The 12398-nt window shown below is 41.6% G+C and overlaps 1 protein-coding gene across 1 annotated transcript; it reads left to right on the forward strand.

Moving 5' to 3' along the window:
• The first annotated feature begins 3258 nt into the window (after nucleotides 1-3258).
• tmem88a (transmembrane protein 88 a) lies at nucleotides 3259-7741 on the forward strand. The gene is made up of 3 exons (XM_012871202.3): nucleotides 3259-3687; nucleotides 5716-6042; nucleotides 6941-7741. The coding sequence occupies exons 2-3, from the start codon at nucleotides 5734-5736 to the stop codon at nucleotides 7226-7228; spliced, it is 597 nt and encodes a 198-aa protein (XP_012726656.1). The 5' UTR covers nucleotides 3259-3687; nucleotides 5716-5733; the 3' UTR covers nucleotides 7229-7741.
• The last annotated feature ends 4657 nt before the right edge of the window (nucleotides 7742-12398 follow it).

The raw sequence follows: 12398 nt of genomic DNA on the forward strand, positions 1-12398 counted from the left end.
CCAATATTGATACGTATTACTTTCAAATTAATGTCCAAAGTCATTTAATCAACAAAACCAGCCAAATATGATATTAATGTTAAATTTTTCGAACACATATATTAACAGGAAAAAAAAAGTGCATTTGGATCAATGCATTTAACGAATCACAGAAACCAAAAATGTGCCCAAACGTCTGATTTTAGGGACGAAGGCGCTTCTAAATGTACGTAACAATCGATCCAGAATGATGGTTTGAATCATATAAAAAATGTTTAAATGCAGATAGACTAATATATACTGCTCAAAAAAATGAAGGCAAAACAATGTAACTCCAAATCAGTCACACATCTGTGAAATCAAACTGTCACCTTTAGAAGCAACACTGATTTACAATCAGTTTCACCTGCTGTTGTTCAAATGGAATAGACACCAGGTGGAAACTAGAGGCAATTTGCTAAGACCACCCCCCCCTCCCCCAATAAAAGAGTGGTTCTGCAGGTGGTGACCACTTTTCAGTTCCTCTGCTTTCTGGCTGATGTTTTGGTCACTATTGAATGCTGGCAGTGATTCACTCTAGTTGTAGCATGAGACGGCGTGAGGACCCGACAACCACAGGTGGGGGTTATGCTTACAGCCCAACACCGTGCAGGACGTTTGGCATTTGCCAGAGAACACCAAGATTGGCAAATTCACCACTGGCGCCCTGTGCTCTTCACAGATGAAAGCAGGCTCACACTGACCACATGTGACAGAGTCTGAAGACGCTGTGGAGAATGTTCTGCAGCCTGCAACGTCCTCTGGCATGACCGCTTTAGCAGTGGGTCAGCAATGGTGTGGGGTGGCATTTCTTTGAGGCCCGCACAACCCTCCATGTGCTCGCCAGAGGTAGTCCGACTGCCATTAGGTACAGAGATGAGATCCTCAGACCCATTGTGAGACCATATGCTGGCGCAGTTGGCCCTGGGTCCCTCCTAATGCAAGACAATGCTAGACCTCATGTGGTTGGAGTCTGTCAGCAGTTCCTGTAAGATGAAGGCACTGATGCCATGGACTGGCCTGCCCGTTTCCCCAGACCTAAATCTAATTGAGCACATCTGGGACATCATGTCTCACTTCATCCACCAATGCCACATTGTACCACAGACTGTCCAGGAGTTGGCAGATGCATTAGTCTAGGTCTAGGAGGACATCCCTCAGGAGACCATCCACCACCTCATCAGGAGCATGCCCAGATGTTGTAGGGAGGTCATACAGGCACGTGGAGGCCACACACGCTACTGAGCCTCATTTTGACTTGTTTTAAGGACATAACACCAAAGTTGGATCCTCCTGTAGTGTGTTTTTCCACTTTAATTTTGAGCGGCTCCAAATCCAGACCTCCATGGGTTAATAAATTAAATTTTCATTGACAATTTATGTGTGATTGTGTTGCTAGCACATTCCACCATGTATAGAACAGAGTATTTAATAGGAATATTTCATTCATCCAGATCTAGGATGTGTTATGTTAGTGTTCTCTTTATTTTTTAGCAGTATATCATCATTTGCTCCCTCAAACTGAAATTTGCCACAAAAATTACATAAATAGAAGCCTGAGTTATCTAGTCCATGCTTTAGATGTGGCATAGAAGAGGGTTCCTTCTTGCACAGTAGGCTACATGGTCTTGTACAAAGGCAAACACATTGTGGTATGACCTTTCAAAGATTTTGTCAGAACCTTTAGGACTAAAAGTGCCATCAGACCCTTAAACATATTTGTTAGGGGACTTCACTCACACGGTAAAAAAACAAAAAAAAAAACGACGGTCCTGGGATTGGCTTTGTGTGTTGCCAGAAAATGTACAGTCACCGCACGGAAGTCTGACTCGTAACTCCTGATTTCTCAATAGACCTTAAAGATGAATAGTTGTGTTGCACAGTAAAGGATAACCTACCCTCTCAGGAATGACTTTAAAACATTTACTAAGATTTGGCAGCTTAACTTGACTTATATGTATATGGGCACTATACCTGTACCTTCGCTGAACTCTGCATAGATTTACATACATTGACTGTTTTTTTTTATTATTTATTATTATTGAGTGTGGGTTTGGAAATGGCTTGGAATGTTTCATGTTGAAATAATCTGACAATAAAATATTGCAAAAAAAAAAATTATCCAAGCAAAACTGAGAACTTGTATTAATATTGATCGCTTACTCAGACGGTCTCAGTATATACCACCTTAACATTGCTAATCAGCGGGGCAGAGAACTAAAATAGCTAAAATAGCCTGTATACCAGCAATGATGCAGAATGTTTATAGCTCCACGGGGAATGAGGGGGTCACCTCTTCCTTTCTCACAATTCCATGTAAGAGGACATGAGTTTAACAAACCTGCAGACACATCGGCATCACAAAGTGGACATGGAGTGAGGACAAAGCTGCGGATATCCCGAATCCAAGGACAGGAAGACGTCTCTTCCTCTACCAGCTCACTCAGAGACTGACATCCTCATACAAACAGCACACTCTGTGGCATTGTTGACAGCCAATCCACATGCTGCTCCAACATCCCATTCCTGCAGCCTTAATGTCATGGTCTCTTTTTTATCATCCCTCACTGTACTATTAAAGCAAACATTCTTATTCTCCCCGGGGTCTTTACATAATTGTCCCTGTAAAAAAATAAATAATCTAAGATCTCTAAACTGAGTGAAAAAAAAACTGAATTACTAGTTTTATGCTTTGAACTGAGCCCCCCCTGATTTCTTATCAGCCCCTTGATGACTTCCCCCCCCACCCCCATCAACCAAATTAGCCAGAGTTCTCCCCCATCCTCATTTCCTTGTATTTGCTGAAAGCGGCGATCTGTTTTTCATCATGGGGTCAGGGGCCAAATCTCTCTCTCATGCCTGCCTCTGAAATACATCTGTAGCCAGTCTGGCATGGCCCTCTACCTTCTTCTTTGCAGAGCAGGATGTTGTTGCAAAGCCGTTATTGCATCTTCCACCACAGTGAATTTAGAAACAGAAAACGTGCACTCTTATGCTTTTTGCACGAAAAGCAAAACAAAAAATCCTGCAGGGTTGTTGCATTTCCATGGCAGCCTTATCGGTATCTGACAGAAGAAAGGAGAAAGTGCTCAGAGGGAGTGTAAGGTGTCATGTGTTGGGCAGCTTACTTTGACTTCTCTAATCTATCCAAATAAACACATTTACTCCCTCCCCCTGGTTCCAGGGGTTATCACAGACACCCCCTACCCCCCTACTCCACCTTAGCTCCTACTGCAGCCTTTAACACAGTCCAGCCTGCTCTCACACAGCATTTGCATGTAAGGCAACACAGGATACAGGCTCCCCGACTCATATCGCATCTTAAACCGGAGTCAGAGTGAGGAAACAGCATGTCAGGGAAGGAAGCGCTGAAGCTGGTGGGAAAGCACACTTTGCTCCAACTATTCAGAGTTTTTTTCTGAGTCACTCTAAGAACTCTAAGGCAGAATCTAACAATTTTTTTTGAGCAATTGGTAAATGTTAGTTGAGGTAAAAAGACAAAAAAAAAAGGAGTCAGGACTTGGGTGGGAGTAGAAACTCAACCTTCACTTTGGTGAACACCCTCGAGTTTTGGAGAAAGAAGGTATAAATCGGGAGGAAATTCTTGAAATTCTCAACATCTGCTGTCGCCGTGAACTGCAGGAGCACCGAGTGTCGGGTTGCCGTACGGTGAGTACAGATGGGATGTGATCATTTCTTCTTTATGAGTTCTTTTTAAGAAAATATTTTGGAGATAAAGCAGCTCCTCTAATGATGACATCAAAACAGTGAAAGTGTGTGAAACGTTTTTGGAAGATTTAATGTTTGTTTTTGTTTTTTTTTTAAGATGAGCAGCAGTGTTTAAAAGCAACGCAATGCTCTTTATGCTTTTGGATTGCCAGAGATTTTAATTTCACCGTAAGGACTCCAAAGTTTCAATCAAACTAGGGTGTTTTAGCATAGAAATACCTCTTTATTGTCCCATAATGGGGAAACTTGGGCATAACAGTGGTAGAAATAAGTAGACAGAAGACACCAGACTTACACACAAGATTAATTAACAAGAAAAATGCTAAATTTAAAGTCAAGCTGTACAGCAGATGAGAAAGACTTCTCACCAGGGGGTGGAAATACTTTGCAACTATTAATAAATAATAAGGAAGATTCAGATAAATATTAAATATTCAAATAAAAAAAAGAAGAAAAACAGCTGTCGATTATAAAACCATGTAAAAAAAACCTTCATTTGCATGAATGTACAAACAATCACCAGCTGAGAAGCTAAAAAGTGGGCAAATAGACAGAAGCAGTTGAGAGACAATAACCATTACCGTACTTGTAAACACTTATTGAGTTTGTCAGGAGCAGCAGAGATTATGAATTGAAATTGAAATAAACAATGACTGATTTTACTGTAAATCAGATGGTCGGGGACTCCATTGAATGCAAGATTTAAACGCCTTGTTAAACTTATAGTAAAATGGTTCAACTTGCTTTTAGTCTGACTTCATTTGGAAGACACAAAATGTGTAGATGAACAGAGAAATAATCGAACAGAAAGCTTCCATGCGGTTATCACCATTAACACTGATCTAATGATTGGTATGTGCTGTTATTGTTGCTTGTGGCTCATTGTTCTGGGTGATGCTTATCCTGAAGCTTGGGGTGGGTGGAGTCATCGGAGCCCATTTCCTCCACGTAGAGCACCGTGCATTTATCTGTGTTGACTTTCCACACATTTCATCACGCTATTTAAGAAACCATTACTTAATGGCTCAGCCATTCATCGGTGCTCTCCGTGTTATCCATGGTTGTTGGGAATCGGTAACATTAGAGGCCAGTGAGGACAAGAGGAAACCCAACATGGGTTTACAGGCACTGATTGCTCAGCTAACGTTTTGATATTCATTGAATATTTCCACACTTTTTCACTTTACGAGCAGGAATTCCAGTGAAGTTGAAGGAAAAAAATACATCCAGTCCATATTTTCTTATAAAAAGAAATCAGAAGGGTTTGGATTCTATTTGTATCTAACCCCTGTACTGTCATACATCTGAACAAAATCTGGTTACTTTACGCGATTGCCTGTATGTCAGTTAATCTCAGTATAATTCCCAATGTTCTGTGAAGGTGTCAAAGGCTCGCCAAAGAACGTTGGTGAGCAAACGGCATCAGAAAGGCCAAGACGAGCTCACCAAGGCGAGCATTAATTAGAAAAACAGGCCCATGACTACTATAGAAGAGCTGCGAAGATCCACAGCTCAGATGGGAGAGCGTGTTTACAGGATCTCAATCCCCAGGAACTGTCCTCTCAGTATAAAACATGAAGTTCTATGGAGTCCTGGTGATAAATATTTGATTGAGGTGTTTTAAAGCAGGTACTGAATGCTGGTCCTCAAGGACTGGAGCTTGAGGCTCCCCAATTGGGAGGATGGTGCTCAGAGACCATAATCGAATATGGAAACACACACACACACACACACATATATATATATATATATATATATATATATATATATATATATATATATATATATATATAAACTGGACTTTCTTCTACCCCTTTGGCTTCAAGGGGTACAAATACTTTTGGAAGGCACTGTAATTTAAAAGAAGTCTAATTTCCAACTGCAATACAATAACAGCAAAACAATAATCCCCATAATGTTGTGCACTTATAGACTGAACTGGGCTGACGCTGATTGTTTTTCCTGCAGGACACACAGGCAGAGACAATGAGTCTGTCACGGAACGGGACGCTGGAGAAGACGCTGTCTGATCACGGCCACTCTGAGGCGCGCTCCTCCTCCAGAGCGGGGTCAGGGGTCGTGGTGCCGCCTCCTTACTCCTTGGGCGGCAGCGAAGCCGCGGATGGCCCCCTGGAGCTGAGGGGTTCCCTGGACTGCTGGGCCTGCTCCGTGCTCGTGACCGCACAGAATCTCATCATTGCGCTCATCAACGGCGGGCTGGCCAGCATAATCTTCGGCGTCATCCTAACCCCTGCTCTGGCCATGATCATCTTTGGCTTCCTCTGCCATTCCACAGTAAGGGTTTGAATTAAAAGCGCTGTTTGCAGTAATCTGTTGAAGTTGTCTTGGACCGATGCGGCCAGACGCGGCGCGGAGAAAAGCGGGGAGCTGTTTTTCCAGGGATTTGACACTGTTTTCTCAAATCACATTGGAACTTTTCTGGAGCTTAACTTTAACTTTTTGCAGCTGTGACAAGCATCTCATGTTTCTTTGCACAGTGCAATGTGGGGTTGTAAGGATTTGCATGCCAAAGCAAAAACCTTAGGGAATTAAACAGCAGAGGAGCAGGGATTCCACTTTCTCCAACAGTGCAGGACAAACAAAAAAAAACAGACTCTCCCATATTGGAACAACCCAGCTCTTAAAGCACCAGCCTGTACCAACTAAAAAATAGCAGGGGTGAAACCCTTTACAACATTTACAATTTCTATTTAGGAAACAAACTTAATTAAAACCTCTAGAGGAAAAACAAAAAAACAATGTACATTCAACTTCAACAAATCAAAACAATACTTCAAATCCTAGACAAAAACCAAAACATCTCCCCTCCATCTCAATCAAAATGGATTTTCCCTCATGAGGCTGATTGACAACACCAGGTCCTTATTAGCACTGCTCATGGGCGCGCTTCCATGGCAACCCCTGACCAGGTGACCTCAAAGAAAAGAAAATGGTGAGAACAACAAAGTTCATAAAGTTACAAATAAACTTACACCTTCCCCCAAATACTCAATTACTTTAAAAAACAACAAATGCCTGTTTACATTATTTGTTAGTGAGGGGGTAAATCCCTCACAGGGGTAAAAAAAATAAAAAATTCCAGCGGATTCACTTACATTTTGCACTGACAGAGTGAGGTACACATTCGTTGCCCTTCATCCACTCCTCATCTCTCCCTCTGTTACTCCTCCAGGTGCAGCCCCACGGAACATCCGTGTACTGCTCGGACCTGCTGGACGACACCAGCTGTGTGGCTCTGCTGGTGGTGGGCTTCCTGCTGTTGACCCCCCTGCTGGTGCTGGCACTCGCCGCCTACTGCCGCCTGGCTCGGCACCTCCAGCTCGGCATGTGCTTCATTCCCTACAGCCGTGCCGTCTATAAGAACCTGCCAACCTCGCGCCAACGGGGGCCCAGCGCTGGAAGCTGCTGTGGCCAAAAGGAAGGAAAGGAAAGGGATGGGAAGGGCAGCGTTTGGGTTTAGGAGAGGAATATGGTTCAGTTATGTAATTGTGTGATAGTCTAACTGAATACCCCCAAAAATCTCATCATTTGTATTGATTGTTTGCTTTTGTTGAGTGGAGGCTTTTTGTATGGTCAATGTGGCTTTAGTATGCTGTTTGTGGATAACGTTTTTATACCTGTTTTACAATAAAATGAGCATTTAACTGCTGAATTTTACACAGAAGTTTAAATGTGAAGGCCTGCAAATTGAATGTGAATGCTTCTCTTAACAAGGTCCAAAGGAACGTAACCAAATCAAATACAGCATGCCTTTTTAGTGTGTGCTATAAACTGCTCGGGTCAAAAATAACATGTTTGTGTTACTTTTGACAGGATCAGTGTCATATGGACCAATCCAGTCCTCTGGTAATTTTACACAACAGGGTTAGGTCATGGGTTTGACCAGGCAAAACGTCCCAGGTTATAAAACAAAACGTGTCTAATGTTAAAGCTAGAAAAGAATGACAATTACTTAAATAACCTATAATCTCAATGATTCTTGTTTTCTTTATTCCCACTGAACTACATTAAAAATGACCAAATTTAACAAACATAAAGGCAATAACAACATCTCCATGACAAACTATGGCAATAGCAAAATTCAGAAGGAAAAATGTGGTGTGCATTTGAATTAGGCCTACCAGGCTCATATTTTCTTAAAGATGAAAATCTTTCCTACAGTGCTCTGATGCCACCACCAAGTTTGACATTGGTGTGGTGTGTTTGTGGTAATGCGCATTGTTGGTTTTCTAGTACACAGTCTGTTTTACATGTTGGCCAAGAAGTAAAGTTTTATTTATATTCTACTGGTCCACCTTCTTCTACATATTTGCTCCTTAATAGTCCCACTGCTTGATCTACGGATCTATGCCTCTCCTGCAGAGTTACCATGACCCTCAGTTGCTTCTCTAATGTCAAATAAACTATAATTTTGTTATTTTTTTAACAAAAAACAAAGCAAATAATAATAATAATTGTTAAAATATTAATCATAAAAGGACTTATTCTTTCATGTTTCTCTCACACAATGTAATACAACATTGACGTTTGTAGTTGTAATATGGGAAAATTGTAAAATGTTTAAGGGATGTAAATACTTTTGCCAAGCATTGTATATGACAAGCCGTGGCATTCAATTCCAAACAGAAATCAGAAACTGTTTTAATATCAATCCATAGTGAAATAACCCGTAAATAATTTTTTTTCCCCACAAAGAAACCACACAACTGGTTATACATCATGATTGCCTTGCAGGGTCTCAGTTATACCATTACAAATTCTGGTAATGGTAAATGAGCTGAGACAATTTACTGCATATCAAGAAAGAAATGTGCTCTGGACCACAAAATCAAGAAGCTGAGTTGAGCTGCCAAAAATGTAAAAACGAATAAAAACATAATAATAAATTTAAAAGGTCTTCAGAAAGCCTGGGGAGACATTTCTAAAAACTGCTTTAAAGGATGAAATAAAACAAACAAACAGACATAAAAAAATCTCTCCCCCTGTATGCATTCAGATGTCTTGAGCTGCTGGTATAGTGCTGTGATCTCTTTAACTCATTTTGGGCAGATATTTGTGCATAGTTTTTCGCAGAGGACAAATTTTTATTAGAGGCAATAGCAACCCAATATGATCATAAATATACTGTAAGAAGTATATGCTACTTAGCCATAAACAAGTACCTAACATTACACACAGTAGGTCCTGAACAAGTCTGATCAGTAAGGATACCCCATACTTACCCGGGGGCAGACTGGGACAATGACTCAGGCCGGGAATTTCATACCACCCCAGGCCACGTCACCACCAGCATAACCTTAGAACCTACAGGTGTGTTTTGTGCTCTTACCTGAAGCTTCCCGCTCTGACTCCTTATTGCAGAGCTTTTCACAACATTCATGTCAGCAGGAGCTATTGCAGCATTTTACCGTGTTAAACAAAGTAAAATGCAATAATATAACAAGGATTTCAATATTTTTAGAATTTAGAATTTTACTTTATGCAGGGTACCCTAAATTAGAATTCAAGGACATTTTAGCATTGAAGTTATTTTCCATTGGCTCTTTGTTAACCATATTTTAAAAATGTCAATACCATTTGTTTAATTGAGTCAGTTTTGACCCTTGGTCCTCACAGTGAGACTCACCTCCTTAATAAACTGGCTTCTGGCCTTTTCACTATTTGCCACCACTAGTGTTTATATCTTAGCCTACCTGCTCCTTTATTAGTTTAGTGCACTTTGATGCAGCAGCAGCCAGTGCTTGTTTCTCCTTCAGCCTCTACCTCACTGCTCCCCTTTCTTTCTTTTTTATTTTTCCGCTCCATTTAACGAACACAAAAATTCAATTCAATTCAATTTTATTTATATAGCGCCAAATCATGAAACATGTCATCTCAAGGCACTTTACAAAGTCAAGTTCAATCATATTATACAGATTGGGTCAGATTATACAGATTGGTCAAAAATTTCCTATATAAGGAAACCAGTTGATTGCATCAAAGTCCCGACAAGCAGCATTCACTCCTGGGGAACCGTAGAGCCACAGGAAGAGTCATCTGCATTGTACATGGCTTTGCTGCAATCCCTCATACTGAGCAAGCATGAAGCGACAGTGGGAAGAAAAACCACCCATTAACGGGAAAAAAAAAACCTCCGGCAGAACCGGGCTCAGTATGAACGGTCATCTGCCTCGACCGACTGGGGTTACAGAAGACAGAACAGAGACACAACAAGAGAGACAAAAAAGCACAGAAGCACACATTGATCTAGTAATCTGTTCTACATTAGATGGTAGTAGCAGGTGAGTCGTCTTCTCTGGATGATGTCAAAGTTAACAGAACGCCAGACCAGGTGTACCTACTATGAAGAGAAAAGAGAGAGAACAGAAAGTTAAAGCAGAAATGACAACACATAATGCATAATTGAAGAACAGTAGAACTCAATATAGTGAGAAAATTAGATCCTGATATACTCCAGTAACCTAAGCCTATAGCAGTAAAACTATAAAGGTAGCTGAGAGTAACATGAGTCACTAGTTATAATTTTTGTCAAAAAGAAAAGTTTTAAGCCTAGTCTTAAAAGTAGACAGGGTGTCTGCCTCACGGACCAAAACTGGGAGTTGGTTCCACAGGAGAGGAGCCTGATAGCTAAAGGATCTGCCTCCCATTCTACTTTTAGAGACTCTAGGAACCACCAGCAGACCTGCAGTCTGAGAGCGAAGTGCTCTGTTAGGAACATACGGGGTAATCAGAGCTCTGATATATGATGGAGCTTGATTATTAAGGGCTTTATACGTTAGAAGAAGAATTTTAAATTCTATTCTTGATTTAACAGGAAGCCAATGAAGGGAAGCTAAAATTGGAGAAATATGATCCCTCTTGACTTGACATAGTTTCTTTCTTGCAACAATGCTACTTAGCCATAAATCTAAAACTGATAGAAAACAGTGCCACATTTGTGGAAAAGGCATTTGTGGCTTAGCAGCAGAAGGAAAAACTTTCCACATATTTTCTGCAAATGCCAAGCATCTTTTGGTAGAGATATTGGGATGAAGATGTACCTCCCTCACTGGAAAAACCAAGCTTGTAATCATTGGAGGAAATCTAAAGTCAGACAGATGGTAAATTGAGATTATGAAACACAATCCCACATCTCCTTTCTAAAGGGGCGTTCACACTGAGCGCCAATGTGGCAGGCCAAGTGACAGATCTACAGGATATCTCTATGCACAGGTGTCACACCGGAGCGATGTGACGCAAAGCGACGCTAAGCGAGGCAACAGAGGCAATTCTAACGACGGAAAACACAAGATTTTGGCGATTAAAGTGAAACCAGAGCGACATGAAACCTGCAATGGACAGTTGTTGGAGTTGAAAAAGCTGAACTTTTGTGTCTTGTCACGCCATGACAACCAATCAGGAACTGAATATGGCTGTGAAGTGGGGTGAAGGACCACAGCGGATACTAAGTGGTTTTCATTCAACATGGAAGAAAAATGGATAATGGTAGTCTGCCTGGGTTGTATGACTGAACCAATGATTACTACTGAGACAAGTCCAGAAAGGAGCACATCTGGAGAGGAGTGAGTGAGGAGGCTGGAATGGGTGGGAAGTGAAAGCGTCACTAGATAGCGCCATTGTACTGCTACATTTCTGATTGGCCGCCCGCTGTGCAATTACTGTAGCATGCTGTGCTAACGGCCGGCGTTAATGTCAGGCAAGCGACAGCAAGCAAAAGTGGAAACTTTGTCGCACCAATGTGAACGCGCCCTTAGGGACTGAACTCTATCCTCTATGTCAGTTCTAGGCCCCACAGTGTTGGGTTTATCAGGCAACACACCCACAAATTGGGAGTATATAACGGAACGATCTCCCCTGAGCCCAAAGCTAAAACCTAGCTGAACACTCATGGGATCAGCTTGGGCATGAAGTTCATGTCAGAGTGCCCAACACCACCACACAGGCTGACTGGTGAAGGAATGGGATGTCATCCCACAGCAGTGTGTGACCGGGCTGGTGACCAGCACAAAGAGGCAGCAAACTGTTGTGGTTGTGCATGATTCCCCTATGCACTCCCGAGGCCCCTGTTTGCTAAATAAAGGAATACATTGTTAAATGTATCTCTTTGTTTAGCAAGCATCTGCAGCCGCAACTGCAGATGCTTTTCCTCTACATTTCAACTTGTCAACAACAGGGGCAGATGTCTGTAAAAGTCCTGGAACTTACTCTATTCTCCTTTAAAGGGTCCTAGTCACGTATTTTGACAATGAAAAGAAAAAAAACATATATTAATCTTCAAATAAAATAATAAAGCATTCATCCTGATAGTGTTTAATTAGTTAGTACACTTGACACAATCAGCAGACATTACCATTGTTGGGCCATCTGCTGGCAGTACAATGGCACTGATGATGGATAGTCATCATCAGAAAGCTAGCTGGTGACTATTGACGCAGCTAATATAAGCGCCAGTACACCGTCCTGCAATACCTCGCAGTAAAGTGACAGCTCATCGCGGTCAAAGACCAAACCAATCTGCGGGGTTAGCGATACTTAACCTCTTCCTTTTTGCACTGAATCACTCAGCTCCATTGCTTCTCCTTCTTTACTCATTGCTAACATGCGGAGTATCGTACTTATGGTCACATAGT

This window comes from Fundulus heteroclitus, chromosome 11 (assembly GCF_011125445.2).
Source record: "Fundulus heteroclitus isolate FHET01 chromosome 11, MU-UCD_Fhet_4.1, whole genome shotgun sequence".
Taxonomy (NCBI): Eukaryota; Metazoa; Chordata; class Actinopteri; order Cyprinodontiformes; family Fundulidae; genus Fundulus; species Fundulus heteroclitus.